The sequence below is a fragment of the Vollenhovia emeryi genome, unplaced genomic scaffold (assembly GCF_000949405.1).
Source record: "Vollenhovia emeryi isolate VEMERY1.0 unplaced genomic scaffold, V.emery_V1.0 DF939133.1, whole genome shotgun sequence".
NCBI lineage: Eukaryota > Metazoa > Arthropoda > Insecta > Hymenoptera > Formicidae > Vollenhovia > Vollenhovia emeryi.
The window spans coordinates 222,209-242,158 of NW_011967233.1; the positions used below are offsets into that span (position 1 = coordinate 222,209).

The 19,950-nt window shown below is 44.5% G+C and overlaps 1 protein-coding gene across 1 annotated transcript in view; it reads right to left on the reverse strand.

Moving 5' to 3' along the window:
- Positions 1 to 19,950, reverse strand: part of LOC105567851 — a 106,863-nt gene that overhangs the window by 46,153 nt on the left and 40,760 nt on the right. Inside the window, exons 2-3 of the mRNA XM_012023066.1 lie at positions 14,885 to 15,185; positions 9,793 to 10,037 (exon numbers count right to left, since the gene is read on the reverse strand). Coding sequence (XP_011878456.1) covers positions 9,793 to 10,037; positions 14,885 to 15,185 — 546 coding nt within the window. The remainder of the gene's footprint in view (positions 1 to 9,792; positions 10,038 to 14,884; positions 15,186 to 19,950) is intronic.

Here is a 19,950-nt window from a genome sequence, read left to right on the forward strand (position 1 = left end):
GAAGTTGTCGAGACAATATCCGCTATAATGTATTGAATATCTAGTCGATACGCAATGGACTCCGCATTAAGTTCTATCTATGAAAAACCTAATAATACATCTAATTCAAAATTCACACCTTTCACCGCGTTCAACCACCTACGAACTGGGATAAAGAGACCGTCTTATTCTGTTAGCAATGAGAATCGGAAAATACTGTTCCGTTCATCCGCTCCGAGCTTCGTATTTCGAAACAATCTTTCTTTCTTTTTAACGTTTCTCTCTAATAGATCATTAAAGGAGAATCGTTGCACGCTGCGCGGTATATAATTTTCTAGTAATTTATAACTTTACTACCTGATTGCGCCATTCGTTCCCCGGCCTCGGGTTCTTTTTATCTCTGCTCTTTAGCGGTCATAACGCATGTCGCACGCAAATGGAATTCGATGAAACAGCGCGTTATTTTCATGTATAATGTATCGCCGGATACTTGATTTACTATTCGCGTTCGCATTTCTTCTGGAGCAGCGAGCGAGACGCTCGCCACGACGACAATCGTTACGCTTCGTCCCTTTTTCTGCCGAGCCGTTTTGCCGCGGTGATTCCGGGAAAGACGGCGCGCGGGATTATCCTGACGGAAAGTGTATCCGAACTTAGGAATTCTTTTACCCTTGTGCGAGCGACGTTATTCGGCCGGTTCGCGAATTGTAAAGATTGTGCGAGCCGGTCGAGTGCCGGCGTTATTAAACGTCGTGAAAAATGCGAGGGTCTTAGTCGCGCCGGGGCTGCTTCTTTAATTTCGTGTGCGCCGACCATCACGTAGGTGCCCATTAACGACCATTCCGAATTTTTTTCTCCTTTGCCAAAGGGAGAACGGAAGGAGGGTTCGGCAGGAAGGGCAGGACTTCAATTCGAATGAAAGCCGGCCGATGTTTACGCTACTGACGGGACATAGGATTTTCGTGCGACATGTAGCTCCGATGGCTCTAGCAGACCAACGCGACGCGCGATTGTCCGATGAGCGTACAGGTTTTATAGGAAAGCGTACAGTTTTCCCATGAAAACGAACGCCCATTGGATTATCGCGTTGGTCTGCTAAAGCCATAACGCATTTAGGTTTCACCCGGTTTCACCAACGGTTGTTTAACTTGAAGCTTAGCTTAATTCGTTCTTTGTCTCAACTGTTACTTTAGAAAGACACAAACGTGAATTAAACCAAGATTAAAGTTAAGCGACGTGTGGTGAAACCGGGCGTTAGAAATACATGAGTTTTATTAGCTCCTTGTTACGATATCGCCGTGCGCGACGAGAGCGAAGGCCGTTAGTGATGAGCTAGCTACTCTGGTGCTTTCGACGTGCTGCTTCTCGCTCATAAAGACGATCCTGCTGACGAGCCCGTCGTTCGTCAAACGGATCTAAAGAACTTTAACGATCGACGGGCGTTAACCCAGTTGCTCGGGCGTGATGCACGCGACTTGACGATCCAGCGGGACTCCATAAATCAGAGGTATTTCGGTATCGCGGAAGCCACGGTATTTATATAACGTAGGTTCGCGCACCTACGGCGTCGCACTTTGCGTCCGGGTGTCGCTGCCCCTCGAGCGCACACGCCCGTCGTGATGCTCGCGACTGCATGTCGACTGCATCGTCTGCGACGAATTTGATATCCGGCCAAGTGTGGCTCGGCTGGGAACTGACTCACTCGACGTGTGTCGTGGACCAAGTTAGAAGCGTCCAGCCCGGTATCGGACCATCTAGATTCGGGCGAGAGGAGTCCGTTCAGAAAGAGACCCGCGCCGCCGGGAGGCAAAGAAATAGGAAGGACAGGCACGCATCTAATCTCGCATCGACAGCGTTGGCTATCAAAAGGGGTTGCGCGATATAATAATAGAGGGTAACTAGAGCGTGGCGTCGCGACGGCTGTTCTTGGGTGACGTAAAGCGAGGGAGGGTGCCACGTCGTCACTCTCGTCAGTGGGACAAGGAGCGCTTCTTGTGAAATGTCTCGCGTCTAAACTTACGGTGTTTGACGCTGTTTATTGGCATCACGGGGCTCGCAACAAGTAAATAGGGTTGCCTCTCTGGCTTGAAAAAGGTTTCGTGTTACCGACTATAATACGTTGATAGTACCGTAAACTTTGTCCAATATCTTAGCCGTACGTCACGAATGTCCGCTAAAATGAAATACTTTCTCGTGTCCGAGAACGTGAGAAAGAAGTTTAAGGTCCGTGTTTTACTCGTCATTCTTTGTCGAGCGTGTCGCGTTGTATGAACATATTATTATGTGTAAACTGACCGAATCATTTAATCACCGGCTCGCATAAATATCAGCACGCTTTCTTGTAACGTTTAGTTTACACCTAGCGTTTATCGATAAGTAATGGAAGATAACGACAAGTTGGCAATTTGTACGTGCTGTCAGGAGTCGTTCGGTGTCACGGATATTAATTCCTCCGATAACACTGGCAGAGTCACACCGCTCGGGAATTTATGGCGGGCATATTGCACTGTCGATTTCGCAACCATCAACGGAATTGCGCGCATTCTATAATACTTTATCGGTTCGCGGATAAAAGAAGGCGACATATCCCGTTAAATTTATCTCATTCCTCGTTGTGACCTCTGGTTCCCGAACCTGTACATTTATCACAATCAGTGCTTTCGATTGGTCGGTCTGCTATGGAGCGTGGGTGCGCGGGGCAGCGGTATGTCAAACGATCTGTGGAGAGATAAAGGATACGGAGGAAAGTACACGCCTACTGCTCGTATAATTAAACGTTTTCGCGTCTTGTAATATTCCTAGGCTAGATCGCTCGCATTTACTTGTCATACGAATGTGTCATTAGATACGGTATAACTAAACATAATTGCTTTCAATTATTCACGTGTGCACTCGTTCTTCTACTTTATGTCCATTGGCACAAATTATCGTAGCCGGTAGTGCACGCGTTTCTCGAAGGAATGTGCGAATTGTACGCGATCCTGTATAGCCACAAGCTGGAAATTGAAAGTTTTATGACTCCATCAATTCTTCTCACGCGGCTTTGCCCGAGTGACGACTGTGGTCCGTCAGTTTTTGCTCGATTAAGGACAAGGTGTTTGGCGTTCGCCTCTCCTCTTCCCTGTTCCTCCGAGACGACAAAGCGCGCGACGACTCCACTTGACGCTCTTAATCCATTCCCGTGAGAGCGGATATATTCGTGCTTGTCGATTTCGCAACGTCCCACCGTAAATTTATCCCGTCGTCTCTTGTCACTCGTCGCGGCGCTCACTTCTGGCGTCTCTCGTCCCTCGTAATTGCGACTTTTTTGTACCTCGCTCCGCCGCGAGGTCTGCGACCCTCGAGAGCAACAGACCACCGCAGTTCAGACACGATGCATTTTTACGAATGCTACGACGGGACTCGTCACTGAGAGTGTCGATTGATCGGCAGCGTTGGATGTTTCCGAGAGATACGGGATATGAGAATAAGATATGTATAAAGAAGTAGAGTCGGTCGGTATAAAAATACTGATTAAATTGGACAAGCGGTTTAACTGGCCCTTGTTTGTATCTTTCATTGGATTTTTTATTCGGCTAAATCACGGAGAAGCCCCTGTCAATTGGACACTCCCGAAAGGCGCGCGACACGATTGCCCCCTGATAAACGTTTCCTCGTTCTTAACCCACTGCCGTTTCTCACAACGATCGGCAGGAACTTATGCTAATGTTACGTGGCAAAACTGGATGGTGATTGCGGCGAAATGCAAATTATACCCGCGGCGTTGTTGCACCTCGGTATAGGCAATTACGCGCTCGTCGGAATTTATATCGTGACGATTTCTGTTCTCGCGCGAGAATATCGTTTAAGCCTGGGCTCATCTTTGTCTGTAAAACAGGAGTTGTTTGTTTGATTAATGCTGTCTCCTTCACGTTCGAGATTTCATTTTGAATCGCGCAAAATTCAACTGGAATATTGATTTATCGCAAACGTGAAAATCTCTGGTGAAAATTGAGAAGCCAAGATCCGTACAGCCAGAGATTAGGGGGGTTTTTCAGTTTTAGTTCGCCGCATTTAATTAAAATTCATGAAATCACGCGGCTAACTTTCGCTTTAACCGGGGCCAACCCATGTAATTTCTCACGATCGTTTCACAACTTAATTTTTACGAGGAGGAAATTAGTATGGGCTGTGGCGACTTAAAGACTTTAAACGCCTCCGAAGCGACGGTCGATGGCAATTGACCACAACGCTCGTCGTCGTCCTCTCAGAACGTTATACGTGGCCATTGTTGCTTGACGGGCACGAGAGGTAACTTAAAAGACGAGACTAATTGTCGACCGTAAAATGACGGTTGCACATGATTGCGTACGGAATTGATGGGCGAATAAAACTATTAAGCATTTTTTCCTCAGTCCAATAATAACTGCGACAGAAAATCTGTCCGTCTAAAGGAATCACACCCAGAAAAAAGTTTGAAATCAAACAAGTTTTCTTTGAAACTTGACGTTACTGGACTTCTATTTAATTTCAAAGAGATAATTTCTTTACCTTAACCAAAATTTTATCTGATTAAGACTGAAATCTCTAAGAGAATTCATATTTATTTCTTCAAATCTAACAAATGTTTTAGTAAAAGTAAATAAAAATTTAGTTAGATTTCTTTTTACTGGGTACACATTAATCTTGCGCTTTTATATCACTTTATTGTCGTGATAATTCTGTACATGGAGAGAATTTTCTTTTAAAATTTACCCTGTGAAAATCAAGTAATGGTGGAACAAGATGGCATTTTGAAGAACTGTATGAGAGTTTTTTGAAATTTTACCGTACATTTTACTAGTAAAATGTGTGTTAAAATTTCAGAAAACTCTCACAAAGTTCTTCAAAATGCCGTGTTGTCCCAGCGAAAACGTTTCGGCACGTAAACCTGAATCTAAATGCGCGTTTCTAAACTCACTAAAAAAAAAAGTCGCAACCATCCTGCCCATCACTGTACATGTATTCAAGAAAGTCCAGCACGTTCAAGGTGGAGAACTGTCGAACCATCGCGGTTCCTATGTCATATCTCTGTGCGATAAGATATCGAGAATTGATTTCTGCCTCGTCCGTAAATCTCTTTTTAGAATACAATCGTTCGCTGTCTCCCACTAGACAGATGTCTCTTTTCTCAAGTGTAAAATATCTCTCGCGCACAGATAAGAAACGATTAATATCCTACGGTGCTGCACTTGTCCGTCGTCCGTTCCGCGGTCGATATAAATGGGGCGCATTTATCACCCGGATTAATTGATTCATTAGGTTCAGTAGCAGGGGATTTGAATTCCACGCGGGGGTCATTGAAACATTAACGCGTGGGATGAAGATCCGTATAAGCCGCGTGATTCCTATAATCGTCGCGAGGCCGCCGATAATCAATAAACATCGACAGAGACATGACATTACGGTCGTGGACCGTGAATTACTCTCTCGCGGCAACTTAATGCAGGAATTTAATAATGAGTGTAGGACATTAACATACTCACAAATCACCAGGTTCCAGAGAAAGTCGGAGGAATGGGGAAATCTCGTGCTCTCGCAATTAATCGAAAAGAGAGATCAAGGGTCAGTATTCTCCCGTGTCGAACGGGAGTCTCTCGTTCACTTTCGATTTCCTTTTGCATTCCGGCGCGGTTCCGTACGGGTGTTGTGTTGGGAGCGCAATTAATTAAGCGCTACTCACACCGATCGCGCGTGATACACGTGTAACGCGTATAAGAAAAAGGAGACAGATCGCCGATACATATTTTACCCGAGTCGTGGTACGTTGACTTCAAGGAACGTTTCATACTCATATGCGATATTTCATAGTTCTTATCGTACGGCAGTCGGACGCGTGGGTTTTCATCGGAAGACCATTCGGCCCTTTCGTTAATTTTTAATGAAAACGCCATAAACTGTTAATTGCCTCCTCCTCTCTCTCTCTCTCTCTCTCTCGATTCGCCCAGGCGGTCTCGAGGTGACTTATGGTACACTCAATACGCGCGCGGTTATGACATTACGTATTCATTACGCAGAGATAATAATACACCAATGGTGGGCCGGCCATCGCGACGAAAGCTTCGGCGAGTAATTAATCCGACTTGGCGTCACGGGCGTATAATGAGGGAGGAACGGATTTGTTATATTTACTTTTAATTGGATATTTATGACGCGAACGTCTTACGGCCGCCGTACCGCAAAATGGCGCTCAAGATAAAATTCGCGGAAAATTGGACGAATTTGTTGCGCAAAGCGAGGCGTGATCGACCAGAGATGATCAAGCTTGTTAACGGCACTTACGTTTCGGCGGCGTTTTCACTTAAAGGGCGATGATTACGCCTGCGTTTCGTAAGGTATTACTTAAAAATCAATCAATCGGTCCGCGTGCATCGCGAAATTTCCCCGCCGGTGCAACCGGAATTGGGTTAGGTCAAGCCGGCTGCGAAAATGATGGTGTGCATGCGGCGAGGTGGGAATCAATCGCCTCCGTAATCTGCGCAAAGTATCGAGTTGCGAGAGAGGCAGCGGGTTTAAATTCAACCTGTAAACGCGATCAGTTGCATCACCGTGACTACCGATTCGCCAAATGAATCTAAAGCTGAGAATAGCACGGCTTTTCGTGCCTTCACGTGCGGTCGTCGTTTCTCGATTGCGATGTGAGAAAAAAATTGCGGAGAAAAATCCTGTTCTCCCAAACCGATCGCGCATAAGTAAAGACGATTCTCTACACCCAGAAAAGAGATTTAGTTAGATTAACTAAATGAGACACCTGTAATCATATTGTATTTCTACTAAGTTTCATTTACTTCTGCTTAAACATTTGCTAGATTTGAAGAAACGATATGAATTCTCTTAGAAATTTCAGTCCCAATCAAATAAAATGTTGGTTGAGGTAAAGAAAATCATTTCTTTGAAATTAAATAAAAGTGTAGTGAGGTCAAAATTTAAACCGAGGGGAAAACCGCCGACCAAAATCTTGTATACAAATGCCCACTAATGTCCAGTGGGCATTATTTTATCTTATTTTGTCTTATCTTATTTTATCTTTATAATGCCCCAGCAAGGCCTAATGCCCAAAAAATGCCTAGTAATGCCCAGTAATGCCGCAAATCTGTACACCAAAATGCCCCCAGCGGTTTCCTCCTCGATTTAAACAAACTTTCTGGGTGTATGAATCGCACTTGTTCGTCGGCGCAAGATCGCGATTGTGAGCGGGCATTAAGCTTGTATATCGCCGATGATAATCGCGCGTGCAGCATCGCGATTGGAGACCTAACAATTTTCCGAGATATCGTCGTGCATATAAACGCGCGCGTAAGTATAGCTGTCCCGTTAAAGTGACGCGGTGGACCACCAACCACGACGGCGCGTGTCATCCGTCAAATTATGAACGGACTTAAGCGGCGTCCTTAAGCTGACGGCGCTCGAAAGTCGACGTACATTGACAACCCACGCTTTATATTTATCCGTTTCCTCGCGGATCTTAATTATGCCGTGACGGCACGTGGGACGAGAGATGTCGAAAGGGGAAGAAACGTGCCATTTCTCGCGTTATGGTTGAAACGAGATTTGCCTTTTTTTTTTTAATAAGCGATATAGATATTCTGTGTGGCGAGCGTGGCGCAGAGAAATGTGCGCCGTTTAACAAACAAATGAATTCGAAAAGATCAAATCCATCCACAGATACCGTTGGTTTTTTCGGACGCCACCTCTCTCTCTCGGAGGGAGGTGGCAACCACCGAGAGCATCCTGCCACTTCTTAGCCCTTTAGGGGATTAGTCAGGGCAGTTCAATTTCAAATAGTTCGATACATCCTGAGGTGCGTCTGGGCGCCATAGTTGGCAGTCCCGACTCCAGATTAAGGCTCGATGAGCTAATCACCCGTCAGCCTGACACTGCTTGATTACTGAAACTGTTAGGAAAGGAAGCCGGTGGTAGAATTTCTTAAAAGCCCTATGCTCCAACTAGGAGTGACAGGGATAAGTATATTAAGTTATGGTTTCAATATTTTATCCGCTGTACGCGTAACGTGGCCGGCAGAGCTTTAAAAGAAATCTCGCGGTGATACGCCAGTTATTATCGTTATGTAAGCTATGATTCTAATATTTGTATAAGTGATATAGGCACTTAATACACATTATGGTTTTGATATTTACCGCTTTTAAGTGCGTAACGTTGCCGGCAGGAGTCTTGAAAAAGTCTCACTGTGAATTATTGTCGTTACATAAGCCGTGGTTTTAATATTTTTCTAAGCGATATAGATACTTTATAAGTCACGATTTTAATATCTTACCGCTTTCGCCTATGTGAGATTACCGGCGGAGCTTCGGGAAAAATCCCGTCGTGACACGCGAATTATTATCGTTAGCGAGCGTCGAATTTGAGGTCGTTTATTACGTCGCGGTTTACAGTTCAACTATGTCTGATTGCGCATGTAGTAGCTAGATAAAGGCAAAAATAATTCAATTAGCCAACGTACGCCGGGTTGCCCTGTAATGCCACTTGTTTTCCGTGACACTAATGCGTCCACTTAAAACCGGACCAATTACCACGATTATTTCTACGCGCAAGACTATTTCGCGCGGGCATCCAATTCCAGCTGTAACGCGGCTGAGCGCATAGAAATAGAAAAAAAGAAGCGGTCGTTGTGCTGGAGCGCTTGCATATGTAAAATATCGTTATAACCCAGGCCGAGAGATAATTTGCGCGGATTTGCAACGGCTCGATATCACACGGCGACGATCCGTAAATCGTGCCCGCATATTGTTGGTTCTTCTCTCGACATCTTGTCGGGATATCCCGCTAATAAATCGTCCGCAATTCAGTTTACACGATTAATGGTACTTTCTCCCGCCGGATAACGTCTCCCTCCTTACGTCGATGCATCCATCTCGTTGCCCTGGCGAGGCACCGGTGCGGTTGCGCCTCTTCCTACCGGCGATTTATCCGGCGGGAGCCCGCACTTACGAGGCCGTTTATCGTTCAATCGATCCGGTCTGCACGGCTAACGGCCGCGTCGTTAATTCGCCTAATACGTTATCTTGGCAAATTATGCGTCGCGGTAGTTAATAATTATTGCGGCCTCGCATGTCTCCGATACGCCCCGCGAGATATTCCCCGCGTTGAATTTGTCGCGCATCGCCGAACAAATTCGCATCGCCTCTTTGGTGATACTTTCGAATTACTTTCAATTGCTTTTTTTCTTCGTGGGCTCGGTTGTTCCAACCTCCTGGTACTTAAGTTAAAGCTAATAGTAAATACTCTCTAAAAGTTAGTCAGTGGGTCACTGATTTACAGTGCAATTTTCAGTAGCGTACTTGTAACTGCAAATCAATGACTATTCACTGTTTTCAGTGATAATTCACTGATTGATTTTTAGATATATGTCTTTGTTTCTCCTTGAAATTGAACAAAGATGGACATATAATTTAATTGTTAGTTAGTTTACCAAGAGGTTGGATAAACCGATCCTTAATGTCACGAAACACTGACGATTTTATTTTGAGAGTTGAAACGATTTCCAATACATTTTATCTTATCGAATGTGGATACGAAGACCACCCTCTAAAAGTCAATCAGTGGATTATCACCGAAGATAGTGAATACTCACCGATTCACAGTTGTAAATAAACCACTGCGCTTTTCAGTAGTAGAATTATAACTGTGAATCAGTGACTGTTCACTGTTTTCAGTGATAACCCGCTGATTGACTTTCAGAGAGCACAACGTAAAAATTAGAGCGGGAAAGAGAGAAAGACTGAAAAGGCAAAGAATGATGTTTAAAAATATTATAAAGTTACATGACGGACTTACGTAGAAGGAAAGCTCGACGCGGTGGGACCCAAGTGGGTGCTTGGGCACACAAGTGAACGCTTCCGATTTGCAGCATCCGGTGTCGTCCGAGCACCTGTGCAATATGGCGCAGTGTGGAATGTAGGTGGTCGACGGGCTCGGATAAACGTCACGAACCGAAATGACCCTCGCGCGTGGCCACCGGCAGCTGCCCTCCTTGTTGACTTTAAGTGCGTGCTGAAGGGCCTCTCGGATCCTTTCATCACCTAGGGCAAACATTCGCCGGTAAAGCACAATACTATCCCGTGGGATCGTTGTAACCGTGAGAATGATAGGCGTGACTAATGCTCGCTTTCGTAAATCCGAAAAAGCAATGAGGCTCACGTTGTAATCCCCGGTCCCCGGTGCGTAACAATTGTGTTTATCTCCTAGAAAGCCATCACACCTACTCGCGCGGCAGTGACATTTGATTTGCGACGTCTCTCCGCAAGATTCTTTCGATCTCGCGACTTTCCGGGTCGTAAATCTTCGAATTTTGATACCTTGAAACTTTTTTATCCTCGTGACACCAAGTTATTAGCTTTCGTAAAAGGCCTCGGGGATTGCGTTAAAGCGGCATTCCCTATGTTGTAACGAGTAATATCTCTCCGTGTAACTCATTAATTTACTGTCTCGATAAAGCGGGAGGCGAGAGCGCGGATAGTCGAGATTAGAGAGACGTTCGTTCTATCGGTACGGATCTTCCGTTTAGTCCTGCGACTCCGTCTGGAATTACGCTCGCTTTCCGATAGCGCACGGGCGAAGAGAAGCGAGAAATTGACGATCGAGATCAAGACGTCAGGTGGGCCAGTTTGATCCGCGAGCGCGGATGCATCTCCCGCGAGTCCGAGTGACATAAGTTATGAGAGCTTTCTATTGATTCAGCACAGAGATAGCTAATCGCTTTCTACGCGCGTTTCACGTACTGTCGATAATTACGGCGACACCGACACACTCCGCATAATTCGCTTGAGCGCACGGAGAAACTGCATTGTAGCGGGAAATCGATAAATTCTAGCGCAAATAATAACAGCGGAGAGACGTCGGTGGGTACGGGAGGAAATTCGTAGGCGACACGTTGAGCCACTTTAGGAAACGAATGGCCATTCTCCGCATTCGCGGGTCACGAGATCGATTGCTGAATTGATCGTCGGGGAGAGAAAGCAGGTAGCGTCCACGCCGTTTCCATTTTTTCGATCAGTCGACTCGCGGTGACGACGGTGACGAGGCGCGAGGTACTTTACAGCGAGATTATTCTGAATTACGGACGCCGTCTGCGACGAAACGCGCAGCTCGATTGTGCGCGCGAACGACATGGTGTTAATCGGATCAAGTTCGCCGGTCGCGCGTTTTACGAGTACCGGCGGACGAGCCGAGGCGCCGCGCCGTTTGTCGTTTCTAATAAAAAATTATTGCGAATACCGGCTGTTTATGCCCGGCGGCGACTTATCCCCCCATTAAAGTGTCGTCCGTCACGTCGGATGGCGGATTAATTTATTGGCCGTTGCGGAATTGGCCGCGTGGAGGGTTGCGATATTGCGCCAGCGCTTCGCGCAATCGCTTTGGAAGACCACGGGATCGTCGGCGTCTCGTAGCGGGCAATAGAGCAGAAGTGAAAGAAAATGACGCGAATTGTCTTAACGAGGAGATATCGACGTTGGATGCTGGAAAGATATTAGGAGATACGGAAGTTGAACGAGATAGATTTGCCGGCTCGAACTGCTTTCTCGAGGCGGCGTCCGTTTCGCGCTCGCGCGCGCGCGCCGCCCTAGAAACCCGTGTAGAGGTGATTTCGCCGGAGATTTCGGAAGTGTGCTTTCGCGGAATTTTTCGACCGCCTAATCTCGAGAGGCATCGCGATATGCTAATTCCCGACGTAGGCGTTACCCTCGGCGCGAGATCACATCGGCGGTGCTCACAATGGAGGCACGGTCGGGAATTCTGACGTACGTGCATCCCGTATTCAAACGTATTCCGGAATATATTATGAGAGAAAGGGATTAGCTTCGATCGTCCATTATTCTTTAATTTTCCGAGCAAGCCCGAGAGCGTCGCGAGAGATGATACACGATAGCCATGCATATTTATTATTGACGCGGGTAGGAAAAAAAACTGCAGAATCCAGCCTACCGATGATTTACTCCTCCTTTCTGCGGCCGGTCCGGCTAGTTTTGTACTCTAAATTTATACCCTGACTCAGCATGAAAGTATTCGATCAACCGATACCACGTGAGGCACAGTAGCATATTCAACGGGTGTATATCACGTCGTAAATATGCAGGATTATGCGAGTTAACGGAATGTGATGTCATCAATGTGATATCATGAGCATGACGCTATACTTTCTACGAAAGCTTGACGCGTTCTGCACTTGCCTCATTGCATCGTTTATACACTGAGAGACTTTTCTCTTAAAATTTACCCTGAAAATCGTGTAATCGCGGGACAAGACTTCCTCTCTTCCCGTTTTCCTTAAAGACAAAGAGTGAATTGAGCTAAGGCTAAAGTGACATGGTGCAACCGAGCCTAAGAAAAAATACATGAGTCGGCAAATAGAATTATCGCAAGGATCACACATTAATTGTAATCGTTTTTTCTCAATCGTACACCGGGAGGCCCATTTTGTTGAATGAAACAAAATTTAGTTGACTCAACTGAATTTCTTGGTTGAATATGGGCAGACGAATCAGTTCTTCAAAATGCCATATTGTCCCACGATTGCATGATTTTCAGGATAAATTTTCAGAGAATTTTTCTCCGAATGATTAACAATTCTGTTTACGATTATTTGAGGGGGGAACCGCTGAGAGCATTGTAGTGTACAGATTCGCGGTATTACTGGGCATTTTTTGGGCACTAATTAGGCCTTGCTGGGGCATTATAAACCTAAAATAAGGTAATAAGATAAAGTAATGCCTACTGGGCATTAGTGCTCTGGGGGAAAAAAAAGACAGTTATAACCCATTTTGGGTCCCATCATTAGTAATCGAATTATTTGGATTATTCGTAACTCTACTCTGGGAAAAATTTTGACCGTTTTTTGATGTAGTTAAACAACTTAACATTTCGGTTAGTGCCACTTAAGTGAAAATTAGCTTTGCGTTACTGAATATCGACAGAACTGATTGAGAGAATTGATTAGTATTACTTAAAAATCTTGGATATAGATAGAACAGCTAATTGTGACTTTTAGTTACGCGGGATAAAATTCTTAAAAGATTAGAGTTACGAACAATCTAAATAATTCGATTACTAATTGTGGGCCCCAAAATGGGTTGTAACTGACTTTCTTTTTCCCAGAGTGGACATTGGTGTACAAGATTTTGGCCAGCGGTTTCCCCCTCGCAATTGTCAAATCAATATCAATTGATACTTTATGCGAAAAACGGAAGAAATTTTATTTCGACACACAAAAATTCCGCGGGAATGAGATCCCGGAGGGAGAACGGGAGCAGGTGCACACTGAGAAAAGTCTTTGAAAATTTATTTGTGGCATATAATGCATTAGATGCCTCAAATAAATTTTCAAAGACTTTTTCCTCGGTGCAAGAGGGACGAGATTGGTCTCTCGCTGGGCGGGAGGAGGCGGGATTGTACGTGGTGAGTGATAATAAATCGATTTGAATCTATGAATCAAGGCCCGACAGTCCCGCGGCACGCACGTGCGCGTGCATCGATGCGTTGCGCGCACGTCCGTCGCCGTCGTGCAGGAGTTCGCGCGGCCGCGTGAATTGCCGCAACCGCGCCACGGGCCGCACAATCGTCGTTATTAATTTACATATTAATAGCCCCGCGAACTCCGTCGCGCGCGTTTCTCGTAGAATTCCGTTCTCCGCCGACCGAGCGTTGCCCCCGCGCGTATTGAGCGTCGGGATTCGATTCGAAAGGCGATCGCGAGGGAAGAGGCGATCGCGCAATCGGATGTAATTAACGGCAAGGGGCCATTCGTTAACTCTAAAAGAGTTGTGGAGACTCCAGCCTCGCGGTGGAGTAGGTTTATAAAGCGCGCGTAATGATAAAAAAAAATGAAGGGGGGAAAAAGGATGAGCAGAGGAAATATAGGAAACAAGGACGTCTGGAAATATCGCGTTTTATAGTGGCTGTTTTTATGATACGCGTCGTCCGCTCGTTAATAAGAGAGGCCGCCGAGGAGGAAGAGTCATCTCGACGGCCCTCTCTTTCTCCCGTCCTCTCGGATGTGGATGTGAATGGCGCTTGTGCAATCACGTCGATGGAGAAGGTGCAACGCCTCGGGGCGCAAATAGAGGCGTGCGCTTGGGAGTCGTATCGCAATCGTAATATAGCACGGGCGAATTTATCTATTGCGTGTTGCCGGCGGGTAATTATAAAAACCTTCGTTACACCGGCCGGACGACGGTCGTGGTGTATCGTTACGCCGATATATTATGTCCCTATTACAATGTAAACGTTGCCGATCTTGAAGTATGCGATCCCCCTCCCCCTCCCCTTCGCGCCGAGTCGCGGATATGCATACATTGTCCGATCGCGTCGCGGTCGACCGATTGATTTATGCCTCGCTGCCTCGGTTTCATAATTGCGGCAGATCGCTGTTACATCGTGTACGCCTGATTGCCGCGAACACGAACGTCCACGTGCATCCGCGCGATCCCCATGTAACGTATTAGGTAGGTGGATAGGCAACGCTGCGGTTTTGCACAAACATGACGCGCGCGCGATGAAAGGTACATCGATAATTACCGCGGCATCTCCGACGTATGAGAAATATATTACTGTGTTATTAACGTTGATCGAACACCGCCACCAGGAAGGGACCACCGGCGTTGGCTGCGATTAATAACTATTTCGGAACGCGCGCATCTCCGGGCGGGCTAAAACAAAATTGAGTCAGGTCAATCGGCGAAAATGGAGAACGACGTTACGCGAATTTGCATAAACCGATCACGGGGGATTGCGATCGCGTTCGCTTGCAAACTGCTCCGTTAATACGCGCCTCTCCGCTCGCGCATTTTTTTTCCCGCCAATAAAGATGTCGCAGGAAGACAAACTTGGCGAGGGTCATCGAGATGCACTCGACGATCTGAAGCGCACTCACTCTTTCCGTTTTTGTTGTACTGCTGCATGTTGCTCCTGGTCTCTTTGACGCCCTCGCGAGTGCCGAGAGACTGCCACTTGTGAATGCTGTGAGCAGACATCGGCGGGTAATCGTTTTTCGCTTGGTATCCGTTATACTGAGCCCCGGTACTGCTGTCGTACGCCCTCGGGTCCTTGTAATCGAGCTGGCTTTGCGACGGCTTCGGCCTCATCGTCGTCGTCGTCGTCGTTGTGGTGGTAGTCGACGACGTGGTGAAGGTATCGCCCTCGTCCTCGTCGCCGTTATCGTCATCGCTGTAATCCTGCACACGTAATAGAACATCGTGATTTAGGGAACTAAATAATACAAATTAACGATATTACACATAAATATTCATAACTAGACACGGAGAGAATTTTATTTTAAAATTTATCCTGAAAATCATGTAACCGTGGAACATCGAAGAACTTAAAAAAACTCATAAAGTTCTTTAAAATGCGATGTTGTCCCACGATTCTCCTTTTTTTCTTCAAAAGGAAGAAGCAGAATGCCTTGACAATGAAACATTTCTACACGGAGAGAATTTTCTCTTAAAGTTTGCCCTGAAAATCATGTAAAATCGTGAGACAACGTGGCATTTTGAAGAACTGTATGAGAGTTTTTTGAAATTTTACCATACATTTTACTAGTAATTATACTTGGTATAATACATTTTACAACTTTAGTGTTTTTATTGACCATATCTGGCATTTTTTATAATACAGAAAATTTTATTGCGAAAAATATTACCTCAGCCAGGTTAATATTTTTCGCAATAAATTTTCTGTATTGTTAAAAATGCCAGATATGGTCAATAAAAACACTGAAGTTGTTAATGACTGCTGGCGACATGAAAAATATTCTTGTTAGTTGATAATACATTTAATTCTCATAGAGTTGCTCAAAATATCCCACGATTATATGATTTTCAGGATAAATTTTAAAAAACAATTCTCTACGTGTAGCATCAAGTAGCCCGCAGCCTGAAGTCTAATCTACATTGTGTTTTTTGCAATTAAAAACATCCTACTTTATACACATATAAGCAAATCAATACGCTTAAAAAATGTATCGATAACGTACGATTGTACAATGTATAATACATTTATCGATTTGCACAAATTTTTTAACTGTATTTATTGCTTATAAAATATAATGTTTCTAGACGCAAAGAACGCCTTGTAGATCAGGCTTATATCTCTTTTGTTTCTTAACGTTTACGGTGACTTGAAAGAGAAAGTAAAGTGTCGCGAAATCGATATGGATTTAAGAGAAATAAAAATTTTTTTATATATGGGGCAAGAAAGAGGTATCGGCAACGTTAAAAAATTCATCCGTGAAGTGATCTCCCTTTTGCTTGTGGGAGGTCAGCACGCCCTCGTGAATCCTCGGCAGATTTTGTCTCGGAGATAAGTTTAATAGTGCAGTGTGCACTTAATAGTGTTTAGCGTGCACCTTCTCCCGCCTCATCCTGGCCGATTCACGAGCGCTCAAAGAAAGCGGGGACCTACTTAATCGCCGTCTGCAACATCTGGAGTCTTTGATGTCGCGCCGCGTAGCAGAAACAATCGCGAATGCGTGTACTGAATCCGGGGAGTATTTTGTCCGGCGGGTGTCTCGATTCAGTTTTATCGGCGGATATGCAGATCGTCCGAACGTCCAGAAATCAGAGCGTGAACTATTTCACATTGACAAAACGGTATTGAAAACTGTTAGAGAACGAAAATAAGACGATATTCACTCTTACTTGATGAAATTGGAAAACTAGTCTATAAAAAAATCTTTCAATGTTTACGATGTATTGTGTTTTTAGCTCGACTATTTTAAATTTATCATTTTTGTGAGGTGAGAAATAAAATGTTCACGTTACCGAATACCATTTCTTGATTGAAAAAATTTAAATCTCTGCAATTCACTGTCGAAATAGAAAGATAGAATGGTTTTATCCAGTATTCCGCGACCAATAGACTAGTTTACTATTTTCGGACAATGAGAAATTAAACGAAGCGAGATGAAATCTTAACGCGAATGAATGAAGCTGTCTCCTGAACGAATAGCCTGTACGAAACCCATTACTCGGCAACCGATGAATCGAATGTTACGCAAACGTTTACCGTGTTTATCGCGTTTCAATCGCGATCGGTCCGCTTCTGCTATCGATTGAGATGTCGACTTCTATAAAGGGATTTATTTTGCTAATGCAGAATCATTTCTGCGATCGTCGAAGGCGCCTTGCACCATGCTTGAGAGTTACTGAACCGACAGACAGTAGTTCACAGGATTTTACAGACGCTCCTTTGTTCCTACCAACCTTCGCGGGTTGTACAACATGTGGCTGAAATAAGAGATTAGCCGTTTCAAAATTTTCCGCAGGGATTTGTGCAGTCATTTCATGTCTCAGCGTTTACCTACGGACCCGAACTTAATATATTATAGATATCCGTATACACTTACACATGTAACATACACGTGTCATTGTAAGCGACAATGCGATACATATTTAGGGAAAAGTGGAAACAGGATACTCGATGAGTTTTTATTTCTATATTTTTCCTAGATTGTATCTCACATGTAGGTACGTATATAAGTTTGGAAATTTCTGACGTATCATTGCAAGTTAAACGCAAAACGATATTCATAAATAGTAATTTTTTATTGTAATCATAATTCATGCGTATATACATACACTTGAGACTACGACCGTTTTATCGTCATTAATTAATTTCTAAAAATTCTTCGCCAAACGTCGTGAGGATTTGTCACTACGTGTTTCAGTTGAATGTCACTGTTAATTTTAAATGATAAAACTGGAATGTGAAATAAGAGAAACATTTATTCTTCTCGGCTATTCAAAGCAGCCAGGCGATGGCGGCTTATTTCAACTTGCCTTTTACGAGACGTCAGAATAGAAACTGCGTGGGGACTCGAGGATTTACCATAAAAGATCTGCCACGGCTTTGATCTCGGCTCGCAGAAAGCGGATTAGACCGTCGATAAATTTAAGTATATCAGGTATATCCCGATGCGTGTGCCGCGCTATCGTTAATGATCCCGAAGGAATCAGGGTCGGCGAAAGGTCAGCCGGTCTTCCGTTTAAAAATGGGTTCGCGGTTCCTCTGAATCTAGCCTTTAGATATGACTGGTGCCGCCTGCGAAAATCAAGTCTCTAATTTCTAAATCTCCCGGCGGAATATTTATTATTCTCCACTCTCTCCCTGAAGAGATTTTTTTTAACACTCACAGCGCCCTTAGTCGTATCTCGAAACGCTCATTCATTTGATAGCTACTTAATACGAATTTTACGCGTCGGAAATCATGCGTGATTGCCGTTTCAGATGTATACCTGAAAGCATTCACAAGTGGAGAATCGCTCAATCGCGATTGTTCGTTACGACCATTACTCTGCATTAAACCGCGCGAATCGCACTTGCGGCGCGATAAAGATAACCTTGGCAGGATGTTAAAGGGATACACTTGTGTTACACGTATGCGCGATCGCCCTCGATGATTCTCGGAATCGAGTGTCCGGGCTTTACGAGCGGCGGGTCAAGGGTCGCCGGCATCTCCGATCGCCGCCGAGAATTCGTCTGCCCGCGTACGCGTTCGCGCGAGTAACGAGGTTGCGAAAATTGCGCGATAAAAGCCCCCCCGGGGTCGTCGACATCGTTGTTTATTCTATTTTCAGGCGCGCTCAAGGATATCGCCGGCAACGTGCTCGTGAATCGATAACCGATGGCTTGACTATTGTAAACTAGACCACTTCTGCGATAGTGTAGGGAAATTTTTCTCATTCCACCGCGGCGCGCGGCGGCGAGTAATCGCTCTCTATTTGCACGACGGATAATTGAATTTTGCGCGCGTATCTGTCTCGCATTCATGTTGTCACTTCTGCGAATTACTCGATAACTCGTAATGACGCAATCCTTTCACTGAGTATTTATTAACCTTTTGTTCTCGCCAGTGCAATCTTGAATAATCTCGCCAGTTTTTCGAATGCCATCACGTTATACGTACGTTTGTGCATTATGAGCGAGATATCAGTGCCTCAGAGGTACGCAATGTTAAGTTACATTTTTTGCAAAAGCGAGATTTTCATGTTTTTCTAATCAGCTTGACACTCCACAAGTCAATCAGTGATAATCCGCTGATTGACTTTTAGAGAGCAAGTTGACTAAAAGATCTCGTTTTTACAAAAAAATGTGACTTAACATTGAGACACCGATATAATTCCTTAAATAAAATTCTCTTACGTCGCTGAGTCGCTTGTTACAGACATTATCGTACGTTGTCGCTTTTATTGTAATAAAAACGCAATGAAATTCGACGTAAATCGCTGTTTACGCGGACGCAGCGATATTCCGGACTGAAAAAGCTGGTCGTTCTAATAACGTTCCGAAAGGATCGAATTGAGCCTTCAACGTATGTTGTTTGGAAGTTGTTATGCTGACGTTTTCGATACCCAATATAACTTTACGAGGATACTCGCGATATTGGATACGTATATAAGCTGGTATGCATGCAGTAGAGATTTTCGCGCGGTCGTATTTTACATTCCAGTTTATGCGCTCGTAGACGAGAAAAATATAGCGGCGTAAATCATTGCAAATTTATTGGAATTCAAATGAAACTCTTATCGGTCTATCGTTCCACGTCTCGCGAAAATAATACAGGGAAACGGAGGTATCTTCTTAAAAGGGTTCGCAACGTAAAAGGTCTGCTCTGGGAAAAAAAAAGTCAGTTACAATCCATTTTGGAGCCCACAATTAGTAATCGAATTATTTAGATTGTTCGTAACTCTAACTTTTACGAATTTTATCTCGCGTAACTAAAAATCACAATTAGCCGTTCTATCCATATTCAAGATATTAGAGTAATACTAATCAATTCTCTCAATTAGTTCTGTCGATATTCAGTAACGCAAAGATAATTTTCACTTAAGTGGCAATAACCGAAATGTTAAGTTGCTTAACTACATCAAAAAACGGTCAAAATTTTTCCCAGAGTAGAGTTACGAACAATCCAAATAATTCGATTACTAATGGTGGACC